The following is a 12,395-nucleotide window of genomic DNA, read 5'->3' on the forward strand; positions in this document are numbered from 1 at the left end:
GAGGGTATTGTGCTTGCTCAACTCCTTTGTCTGCTTACTGTTTCATGTTTTATGATGAAATTATAAGACCTTTGTATGTGAAATACTTTTTGCACTTAGAATACCTGATAGAGTTCAGATCCTGGTCCAAAGCACTATACTAATGCTAACAACGAAGAGCAGCTGTTGGCTCACTTTCTCTTTTTCTCCCATTCAAAAACACAGACAAGAGTGATCTTAGTACCTCTGCAGCTTGGAATTCAGCTCTGTTCCTGAAAAGCACAGTGACACGTTTTCAGCCTGGACTTCTAAATACCTTGATCTCAAGAGCAAGTGTATGAATTGTTTGCTAACCAGACAGATTTTTGTCAAGCTTAGGAAAACACTGGTTTTTTGTGCATTTCACACTTCATTTTAGTTCCTTTCATCATTTCAGTCTGTGATCTCTTTAGGCTCTGGTAAAATCCTACCATGGCAACAGCCGCTTTTTTCAACATGACAGCAGAAGTAATGCGTAGCAAGGATTACATATCAGCTTGCAGATGATCACAGAACAGAATTTTATGGCATAACACATCTTCAAAAGTAAGCATCTAATAATATTACTGTGGCTGTCATGTTAACCGTTACTGCATGTTGCACCTCAGGAACACTCATATTTTAATCTGGCTCTGATTTGTACCTACTTGATCCTGGGCACACTGTTCATCCTGAAAATTTGTTAATTCACAGGGCTATATATGTGCTGATTATCAAGACTGATCTTCCTTCAGCACACGGAACAGTTTGTTCTTTAACTCAGGGATGCCAGCAAATGAAAGTTTTATTTGAGGCACTTTGGGTCCCCATTTTCTTAGTTTCGGTGAAGTTGTTGTCATCTGCATAACATATAGGTAACATTTTTTATCAACATCAGTGCCCTCTTTCAGATCTCTTGAAATTGGGGCGTTGTTGCCTTACTTCTTCAGAGGAAAATCTGATGATAAAACATTCTGCCAGACAAGAGATGTTGCCAATCACAGTCTCTTAGTCAGGATTTATTTGACCAGCCAAAGGATAAAGCTTCTTAAAAATGTACTTCACCAGTATGAAGATTTATTTGCCACTTTGCATTTTTAATTTTATGCAACTTCAGTCTTGCATATTGATTTTTCCTATTATTCTGAAATGATTGTTCGCCAGATTGTTGAGATTCATTGATTGAGATTCATGTGATAAAATTAAACCGTTTTTCTCTGCATCTGTGTGTTTTTCATACAATATGTCTGTGTGTAAACTAGAACAGAGAGAGTTCTGATAATTCCAATGGCCCCAAACAAAATGGCAGAGGTAGTCCAGCAGGCAGTGACGTAAGCTGGGACGTCACGTATCCAGGTGCCCTCTATGATCTAGAATGCTTCTAATCACTGTTTTCAGCTTTTCAGTTGATAACATGTACATTTACTTACTGTGGTTTCCTAAAATATAAATACAGTCTTCTGTAACCTAGTGTAAGATTCTGAATTCCTGCAGTATCGGTTTAACTCTTCTTCGTTGTGGTAAAATCAAGGCACAGATTATGCCGAGGATTGTGAATCAAACCCAGCAAGGTTGTTTTGAGCATGTGAATCTGGAATTCGTGTTGACTGCAATGAAAAATGTAGATACTCATTATTTCTATGAGCTATAGAATAAGAAAGCAGCCTTGGCAGTTTATGTATTTCTATTTTTTCTCCTTTTTTATGGAAATGAAAAAGTATATTTTGGCATATTAATGGCTTGAGTTAATATATCTCAAAATATAAATTACTTGTTTTGTTTTACAGGAAGAAGTTCCTCTAAATGTATCCATTTTTTGTCATTTAGATAGTGCTTGGCTATTTGCATTTAGATCTTGAGATAATTTAGAAATCTTGGTCTTCTTGTATAGGCGTGGGGGCTGAGGACCCATCAATTTCTGTGAGGAAACACTCTAAGCCAGTCAAGAATATTTATGCAGGTACTAAATTGGTTTAGTATACCAGCTGTGTGTGGCTTCAGATTCTTGCTGGCATTCTCTAGCAAAGTATATGCAGGCAGATGCTTTTCAGCTGGCTCTTGAACAGAAAAGAGGTCATGGATGCTACTCTTCAAAAGATCTCATTTGCCACCAAAAGGAACTGAGTGTAGTAACTTCATTCAGTCTCATGGCAACTGTCCCACTGTTTCATCAGTTTGAGGGATGTAAATTAACGTTTTGAGATTATTCCCGGTGGAACAATCTAACAGGAACCAAGCAGAAGCATGTAAACATTGGACTGATTTGAAATGTAAATGTCCAAAATGAAGTGGTAATTTGTCAAACTAAAAGGATTACAGATAACTGTCCAAAAAAGATACTGGAAGCTAGAAAAGCCAGAAATAAGCACATTAGTCTTCTTTACCTTGCTTGACAAGGGCATAAATCCACATTGATAAAGGCAGACAGGGAAGTTAAATGAACTTTCTTTATTGGCCATTTTAATTTCAAAAGCATATAAAACTGAACAAGTATTAGATTCTTGTTATTTAATTGAATGAGATTCTGGTTTCATCTCATTTTCGTGTCAACTGTGCTTTGTTTGTCTTCCTTTGTTCATTATTTATGTACACTCTCAGAACTATTTTTAAAATTATTTATGGATTCTGATTTAAGTGACTAAAGTGAGACCATACAAGATCTTTTTCAGACTGTGTTGTGCATCCTTGCAGCTCTTAGCAAAGTAGTGTAATTTTTCTGGCCCGAGGCGTGTTGTCAGAGGATTATGTATCATGCACTAATACCAGAGAAGTTACTGTGCATTACATAATTAAAAAGCCAACTTTTAGACACCTCGTTCTGTACATGTGTGAAGATCTGTAGCATCAAGGACTTTATCTGTGAGCTGACTTAAGAACAAGATGTGAGATTTTAATTGTCTTGACATTTTTAACTGCAGCTTCCTATCCAACTCCACTGGTGATTAGACTTCTGTCCTCCTGTTCTGATCTTCTTTAGTAGATGTTGTGTGGAGCCTTCCGTTTCAAGCAGGAGCCACCACTGGAGCAGGTAGCCTCAGGAAAGAGAGTGAAACAGTTACAAAAAAAGGAGTGCTGTCTGAATTCAAGAAATTCTTAGTGATTATGCAGCAGTTGGAGTCGTTGTTTGTGTTGAAAAAGGCTTATAGGAATATTAGAAGAAAAGTGTTATGTTGCTTTTAGTCGTTTAGTTTGTTCAGGTATGCTTGGTAAAAGATGCCGAAGATGGACTGGGCTTTACCCTTATCCCCTAGCTTTATCCCTATAATCTGAATGCTGTGCAACAAAGCCAGAGTCAGCATTAGAAGCTGTGATTGTGCTGTTGAGGTAAGGTAAATGGCACTGCTAAGGTTCTCTTTACGTTTGATCTTTTACCAGTTAAGATCCACTTATGTTTCATCATTGTACCACAAACGTACTGACTCTTGGACCTCTGAATAATTTAACACCTGAACATACTTGTTATTCTTTGAGAAAGAGCTTTGTAAAGCTCGATGAATTGAGTGAAAGCTCAATGTGATATGAAATCCTACGGGGGTCTGTGTGTGTCTGAAATCTTCCTGATCTATCAGATACTTAAAACATGGAAGAAAAAAACAAAACCCCACAAAACAGTCAGTATGCAAAAATGGGAATGGTTGCTTAGTGAAGTGTAAAATAAATAAATAAAAGAACATACAGAATTTCTCCTTGACAGTCTCTAGGGAGTCTGGCACATGCTTGAACACTCTTCCCCTGTTCCCACTCTTCTCCTAAGCAGTGATACTGAACTTCTTTCTTGGACTCCATTGCTCTAACAATACTGCTTAGAAATCAATGTAGTAAAAAGGGGGAGAGGAGAACTTTTGTATCAGTTTCTGATTGAAAAAAAAAAAAAAAAGCCTGTTACAGATCTGTGTGTATGTAATTTAGTGGACTCCGCAAAGAGAGGAATCTGTCATACTTATCTTTTAAAACCTCTTGTGACTTCAGTGCAGCCAGGAGCACAGCATGCGCTGCTCTGAGGTACAAGGGTCACACTGAAATCTAGTAAACTGATAATTTATTGATCCCGTGTTCTCTTCATATTACCCTTTCTGTGATTGTTGGATATGCCATCAAGTTTTGCTTTCTGCAAAGGTATGTAGGTGAACCACGGGTCTGTGTTCGTGCTCTGTTGTTGGTGATAAATATATATTTTGTTCGTGATTTATAGGTAAGTTGGTGATTTATAGATCCATTCGATGATGTGAAGAAAGTATTTCTGTAGAGATTGCTTCTAGAGATTCAGTCAGCTACTTTCTTGCAGTGACAAATAAACATCATTTATCTCTGGAAGTTCATTTCATAAAGCATTTTCTAAGCCTAAATGAAAAAGAACTAGGCCTTAGCAAAAACTACCCATTTTCCAAATAGGAAAAAAAGAGAACAGCTAATTAACTGCATGTTGCAGATGCAAGTGGGTTGGTATTTATGCTCCAGCAAGTAAGCCAGCCCTCTTCAATGAAGAAGGGGAGTGGTATTATGCTGAAAACACCTAACAGATGCCTTTGTATGTATCTTGTGCATGTAAAAATTGCTATCCCATTCTGTCCCCAAAAGAATATTATAATTAGTATTTGTTAGAATCAGTTTCCTCCTCCTAACTTAGTCTTCTAATGTGTTGTTACTGGTCTGGAACATTATGCATTGACAGGTTGTATGGATCCAGTGAAGAGCTAAGTTTCAATCTTGAATTCTGCTGTGTACTGTAGTCTCAGTATAATTTACAAATAGTTGAGTTCTTAATTTGATACCAAAAGCTGCTGCACATCTTTCTTTTTTGACAAAAAGTAAAATGCTTATTAAAAGCAATTTTCAGTTGCTTCTCTCAGTATTCTTTCAGTAATGTAAAAATTAGTACCTCACATGCAGGTGTTAGGGGTGCATTTCAGCTAAACTTAAATTTCACAGTTTTCTAATAAATTACTCCATTATGTTGTGGTTACAGTGACTGTTGTTATAGCTTACAATGATCAACAATCTGTTGGGTAAAAAACTGAGAATTGATCTGTGGTCTATTGGGTGGCAACACTGCCTGCCCACAGCAGGGGAGTTGGATCCAGATGATGTTTTAAGATGATTATTAAGGATTTCAACCCAAGCCATTCTGTGATTATTCTGTTATAAATGTGGATGTCTTTAATGTGGTTTTGGATGGATTCTCATATCGTTAATACTGGAGGAGCTGTTTGACTTTTGGTTTATTTAAATAATAGCAGTTTTCAGTTAATTATGGTGAGAGATTAAAGCTGTTTCAAGAGACCTACGTTCCTGTAACTTCGTAGTTCTTCATGCATGTAACTGAAATAATGGATTACTGCTCTCAGTATTTTGTGTGTCTGAACACCTATTAAAAGTAATCGTTATGAATTTTGTGTAAAACTGAAATTTTCTTTCAAAAGTTTCTTATGTCTGTTTCAGATTTGCATTAATCATCGCAATAGTGGTTATTTATTGGAAAAGTGAAACTTGTGCTAACACTTCAATTTCTTCCTAGGTAAAAGAAGAGGAGCAATCAACCAATCACACATTGATGATTCAGGAGACTCTGCAGCAGGCCTCAGTGGAGCTGTCTGAACAGCATCACCTGGTAGTCTCATCAGATGAAGTGGAGGGAATTGAGACAGTGACTGTCTACACGCAGGGTGGAGAGGCTTCAGAATTCATTGTTTATGTTCAGGAAGCGATGCAGTCTGTAGAAGAACAACCTGTGGAACAATCTGTGCAGGAGCTCTAAAGAATGGTATTCAAATGAGATGGCTTCTTGTTTTGTGAATGCTAAAACTTGTATTTATTTTCCTAACACAACCAAAAACTAGCAAGCAGTTGGATTTTTTGTTAATTTGTGAGATAAAAGCTTGTTACTTGATACGGCTGGTTGGGTTGAATCAGTAACTTTCAGTACAAAACGACTTTGGACTTCCTTTTTCCTGAAAAAAGTTCTTATTATCAGGAAAAGTTATTCTTCCCCATCTAAGATCTCATTTGATTCCCGTAAATCTCCAAAATATTGTTTGCTCAAAATCATTTTTGACCACAATAGAAATAAACATCAATTAAAACAGCAGATTGTCTAGAAAAGTCCCTCCATCCCACCTTACAGATGAATTTGTGCTTGACTTCAATGGAAATGAAATGGTTGGTTTTGTTCTGGTTTTTCTGGGGGGGAGGATTTTTTTTAAGGAAAAATTGGAAGGACATCTTTTTTAATTTGTATTTGTGAGTTGATTGTTTGGGTGATATTTAAAGCCATATGGCTTTTAATATGTTAATTCAAGGTACCAGTTGTTTTTTAGACAATTGGACAATGACTCTTTCCATCCCACAGAATAAGGAACTGTTCGGTATCATATGATGAAACCAAATGTTTGTCAACTCAATGGAATAGTCTTCAGTTTTGAAGAAAAAATAATATTCAAATTATTTGTAAATGCTATAAAATATGTTTGTTTGTATGTTTTAAAAATATGTTTGTAAATATGGCTGTGTGAAAGAACTTGTACAAAGAGTAAGTAAATACTGACAAAAATTTAAATATTCTTAATTATAAATGTAAATAGTTCCAGATTTTTCTTTGTGAATTTGAATTGTTTCTGATTTAATATTTTTAAATTTGAGCTATAAAAGTTACTAATTAATAATAAAATTGTCATGTTTTCCTTTAATGCTCTAATTACTTAAGTTTTTACTTCCTTTTCACAGCTAAGTAAAGAATGGGTTTTTTTGCATGACTCTGGCATATTATTTGTTCAGTTAGTACTTTCTAATCCGGAAGGTAGTGTAATGAAGTCTAGCAGGAATTATCTATGTAACTGAACTTATTGATGGGCATTCTGAGTGAATAAGTAGAGTAAAGCTTTTAAATACACTCATGTAATGTGTTGAGTTGGTTGCCTACCTCTTGTAAATCTGCTTTTCTACACGTCATGCAAAATTAGAGTGCAAACATTTTGTGGTAGATTCTCTCTTGACTGTGATGATAGGGAATTTAAATTTGTTAATGGAAAACAAATAACCAAATACTTGAAAATTAAGCAGGGTGGTTGCTACATTTCTTCTGTTTCAATCTTGAAAGTGTGTAAGATGTTCTAGGGATGCTAGATTTGTAGGACAGAGATATTTTTTATATATATCTGTTTTTGCCAATTACTGTAACTGGCTGGGACTGATTACATGTCAGTGTTGATTTCAGTAAACTTGATTAGATGAAAAGCGTTCAGTAACAATTGTGATGTAGAAAATTGTTCTCTGTTCCTGCTGGCCACACTATTTCTTATACGGGCCAGGATGCTGTTGGCCTTCTTGGCCACCTGGGCACACTGTCAGCTCATGTTCAGTCAAGCATCGACCAACACCCCCAGGTCCCTTTCCTCTTCACAGTCATCCAGCCACTCAGCCCCAAGCCTATAGCGCTGCATGAGGTGATTGTGGCCAAAGTGCAGGGCCCAGCACTTGGCCTTGTTGAACCTAAATGAATGATGTTACAGATATTCAATAGTTCAAAGAAATGTTTTGAACTCTTAGCAGACAGAGAATTTGGTATGGAAGGGAACTTCTTGGTGCTGTGTTTAGCACCAGAATCAGGATTTGATTTTTGGATTGAGCTGCTTGCCTATAGAAGAGGTTTATCATTTGCTGCACCGTTTCTTGAAGCTTCAGTAAGGTTAATGAAGATATGACAAGTGACCCAATGATGAAATTTAAGTACTCAGCCCTTCTGAAAATCAAGTTCTTAGAATAAAAGCACACTGAAAACTCAAAATTGACCAATTCAGAAGAACTTCTTTCAAATTTGCATCAGTTGTGGAGGCAGGAGGTGGTCTATCAAAGTCTTATGCTTCAAGAGCTAGAAAGCCCTACTTAAATTTGAAGTCTTACATCTGTAAGAACAATAAGGTTCAACTGAGGACAGCACAAGTAGTATTGAATTGAAAAAGATGTTGACTTTTATTTTGCAGTTCTCTTCATCTGAAAGTAATGATTGTTATCAGAGTGCACATAGTGAAGCAGAGTAGAACAGATGCTGTACGCAAAATCACAGTGATTGTTTTTGTTTATTTTATGTTTATTTTGTTGATGCCACATTGCAGTTCTTGCTTTTTGTAGATATGTTTGAGCTGTATCTGAAATGTTAAATAGAGAAGGATACGAGTTCATTTGCAGACCTTGTCGTTGGTAAAAATGTGCTTTCTTTGGGTAATGCTGATATTACAGTCTTTGCTCATAACTCAACAAACTGCAGATGTTCCTTCCCCTTTTATAATCTGATCACAGTGCGGTTACTGAGTTTTACTGTACATGGCTTGACATTTCCAGCTTTTACATCGTTAGCAGGCATCATTTCCATCAATAGTAGCACTACTCTTTTTGTCCTCTTTTTCCTCCTTGAAATGAGAACTTTTTATCTTGGAAGACTTTCATGTCCACTTAGTCATAATTATCTTCTGGCACATTCTGAGAGCATCAAACTTATGACATTAATAGGCAGCATCATCTTCTCTGTTTTAATTCCACAAGGTACAGGTAATTAGTTGTGTGATCTTTCATGCGTCCCTGTTCTCAACTTACCTGTGCTGGGCTTTAGTGATTACAAGTAGTACCACACATTTCAAAGGACAGTTGAAGTTAGAGAGCCATTGTTGTATGTTCCCAACAAAATCCTCTGTTCAAGTTTCTTGTGTTCTCTACAGTTGATGTGGATGAGGCAGAGATAGAAAAGCAACACATTTTTCTCTACTGTTAAACAGAAATGGATGACAATGCTCTACTGATATGCAAACATAATTCTTTTCAGTCCTGCATGATGCAGAACGTCTTTCTCTTGGAGCACCTGGGAGTAAGGCAGCTGACCTCAAAGGCTGCTCTCCTACCCCCAGATTTCATAACAACAACAGAGAACAAAATGATGTAAGACCTGTATGTTTTGTATTCAGAGCTACACCTCACAAGGATGCTTTCGAAAGTAGTAATTGATGAGATGGGTGTGATGGAATCTTAAATAAGAGCAAGATTGCAACATCTATTTCTTAAATCTTAAGCCGATTATTCTTCATTTGAATCCAGTGTAGGACTTGAAATGAGAAATGCTTGCTAGTAGGATATGAAAACGCAAAAGAAACAGCTCTGACAATGCTGTAAATGACCCGTTCTGTAAAAATATTGTTAGAGTCATCTTTGCTAAATGTGGATGAAGGAGGGAAATTATAACCAAAACATCACATGGAGGTCAGCCTGCTTTATCAAATGCTGTGAATTTTTCTGAAAAGCTGGAAATAACTTCATCAGCCTAGGCAAATTAAAAAGGTTGAAAAGATCTTTAGCTCTTGGGAATGAAATCAAACAGGAGAAATTTGTGGAAGCTTCGTTATGATTTCTGCAGTTGAAGGAATATTGTCTTCAGGAAAATAAGGAGTTATTTTATGTTTTGCATCCAAATGAAATTTCATGTAAGTGTATTTTACAGGAACATGCAGGATATATGACACTACAAGCAATCTCATCCATTATATTTTTTATGGGCAAGCAAGGAGTTAAAGGACAAAATATTGTGGTAGATTATAGGGCTAGTCGATATTTTTACAATTTGTTTTGGAAATTAGCCTTAAGAGTATTTATTTTGCTACTTGTATTAGGAGTGAAAATACTTTCTAGAACCTGAAAGGACTTGGGGTACTGAAAACAGCATGTGCAGGTGTTCTCTTTGGGTCTATACAGATTGGTCAAATCCACATTCAGATGGGAATAATCAAGTATTTCCATAAACTAATGGCAATTGAGTAAGTTAAAGAGATCATGATATAGTAGGAAAGGCCCAAGTCAGGAATTCTCCATGTCACTGGGAATGAAATCACATGTCAGTTTTTACCAAAACAGTAATATTTCAAACACTGACATGAAGCTGAATTTGAGATAATCTCTAGAGTAGTTGAAAAACTCATTAGTAGATAAGTGCGAAACTTTCTGTGGCTGTTACGATACAGCTCCTGTGATGCACTTTCTTCTTTGTATATGTGATTTACAGGTCAGGTGATGCAAGTGTAAGGTAGCTGGATCTAGAAATTATTTGATCTCAAATCTAAAACCTGGCACATAAGTATTTTATTTTAGGAACAACCAATCCAAACTGTCAGAATGAGAATTTAAAGGAAAAATAAGTAAACCTGCTCTAGCTGTAGGTGTCCCTGTTCAGAAGTGTTGGACAGATGGCCTTTAAGGGTCCCTCCCAACTCAAACTGTTCTATGATTCTGTGGGTAAGCCACCAGGACTCTTGTCCCCCTGCCCATTCCTCAAAGCAATGCAAGTGTTTTGTCTTAAGCTACATACAAACTTCTGTTTTTTACTTTATTCAGTCTTTTCACAGCCCAGTTGGCTAGTTGTTAGTGTCTGCACTTTATGCTTCAGTTGTTCCAACAAAGACTTGAAGGCATCGAGTGCTCTGAGGCATCAATAAGGTTTTTGCATTAGATGTCAGAATGTCCTATATCACAGCTTGGCATCCAGCCGGATTGTCATTTAATTGCATATTTCCCAGTTGAGCCAAGATCCATCTGAATTGGATGCTCATGCTCAGTCCCTTGTGCTATATATTCAGCAGAACGTGCTCGCCACTTTTGCTGTGCTTTCAGATCTCTTGATGCTCTTTTGTTATGCTGAGTGTGCTGGTCTGTTTTTCAGCCTTTGTTTAAGACAGTTTGCTTTATCCAGATATTCAGAAATTTAAAAGGTTTCTGTGTATTAAAGGACTTGTTCTGTGATGGTAGGTCCTGATTATAAAACAGACAGCACTAAGGCTTGGATCGTGTGATTTACTGCACACTCAAACCATTTCACTAAGGCTGACACCACAAGGGTATATAAAATCATGCTTAAATCACCCTCCCAGTGATTTAGAAGGACTAGTTAAATACCTGCTTTAGAAACTAATAATTGAGTGTATGTGAGCTGGCAATTATGCATGCAGTAATTGCATGTGTTGGGAACATGCATCATGGAAATGGGAACCAGGGGGGGTTATAGTGCTTCTCAGGAGCTTTTGGAGACTGAGGGGAGCAGCCAGAGTGGTTAAAAACAAAATTAGCTATGCATGTCTAGAGATTCTGAAGCATTAGTACGCAAACAACAGAACTAATTTTCCAGTGCCAATGAGTTTGGGAGCTCATTGCCACTAATTGAGTGTTCAGCTGCTCTGTGCATTAAGGTGGGAGCTGCACTGCTGACCCACAGGGTGCCTGACAGACTCAGGAAGGAAGAGATAGAACAGAGATGCAACTTTGCAGAGGTGATTTTTGTGGGGAAAGGCTTTCATCAGTGCAGGATTTTAAATGTAAGCCATGCAACTCTACTTAAGTCCTGTTGATCCTCCTTTGAGGCAGAAGGAGAAGCTCTATGGCCTCCATGTTAGAATCCAGTGTTAACAAATGGAATAAAGCAGTTAGACCCTACTGCATGATGGACTTGTAAGTGCTACTGGAATACGAATGCTTAGGAATAATTACCTTTAACATTTAAACATGTCCTATGCTCTCTGTGGCCTTTATGTAGCTGCAAAGCACAAATACAAGCCAATCCAAGTACATTCATACCAACCTTGTTGTGTGTTAAGTCGTTTGAACAGTGTTTCCCTAAACACTTTTTAGATCTGTCGTGCAAAACTGGAGCTTCATTTTTAAGGCCCAAATTAAGTTGTTCGGCATTAAAATGGTGCCTGGAAAATCAATTAATCTCTACATTTAAAGCTTTGGTATTGGAAGAGATCTTCCATGCTAAGTATCTGTGCTAAACCTGAGATCTCAGTGAAATTCTGAAATGGAAATGTTGCCTTAATGCAAAGTAAACAACTGTGTTATTTCTAATCTGCTTATTAATTGCTCCCACACAACTAATGCAGTGGGCTGCAGCTGGATTCATCCCAATTAATCCTTTGCAAGCTTGCAAATGTATTTTCTCAGCATATTCGTCTACCACTGTAAATTAGAAACTTCAGTCTTCTCAGATCCTGCTCCACCCAGACCCTTGGTGACCTTTCTGTTTGTGTACCATCAACACTAGCTACAGTCGTTTTCTCATTAGGAACCTTCCATTGATCTATTCATTGTAAAAGGCTGCTAACTCTTACTGATGAGGTACCTTTGGCATAGTGCATCTCACTCTCATTTTCACTGTTATCAGCCACAATGTTGGGGGTCATGCATTTCATAACATAACTTTCTTGGTACATAAGTAGATCATGTTACTGTTAATTTCAGTTAGCATTTCCTTGCTTTGGCAACAACTCTCAGGATATACAGCAGCTAATCTGCATCTGCTCCATGCATTGCTCTTCTGCCTTGGCAACAGCGCCTTCTATGCTGCTTTACCTGTGCTTTGACTGACTGATGAA

General features: G+C 37.3%; 1 protein-coding gene across 7 annotated transcripts in view; it reads left to right on the forward strand.

Annotated features, from left to right (window-relative positions):
- ZFAT (zinc finger and AT-hook domain containing) overlaps nt 1-6,680 on the forward strand; it is an 80,896-nt gene extending 74,216 nt beyond the window's left edge. For 6 of the 7 annotated variants that reach the window (XR_014942394.1, XR_014942396.1, XR_014942395.1 and 3 more), the window contains one exon: nt 5,513-6,680. Coding sequence is in view for 3 of the 7 variants with exons in the window: in XM_015856355.3 (XP_015711841.1) it covers nt 5,513-5,752 (240 nt within the window). In the remaining 4 variants the exon portion in view is untranslated. Of the gene's footprint in view, nt 1-431; nt 565-5,512 lie in introns of all 7 variants that reach the window. The other variant, XR_014942393.1, reaches the window with a different exon arrangement.
- The last annotated feature ends 5,715 nt before the right edge of the window (nt 6,681-12,395 follow it).

The sequence above is a fragment of the Coturnix japonica genome, chromosome 2, assembly GCF_054131305.1.
Source record: "Coturnix japonica strain WE chromosome 2, WE-NBRP24, whole genome shotgun sequence".
NCBI classification, from domain to species: Eukaryota; Metazoa; Chordata; class Aves; order Galliformes; family Phasianidae; genus Coturnix; species Coturnix japonica.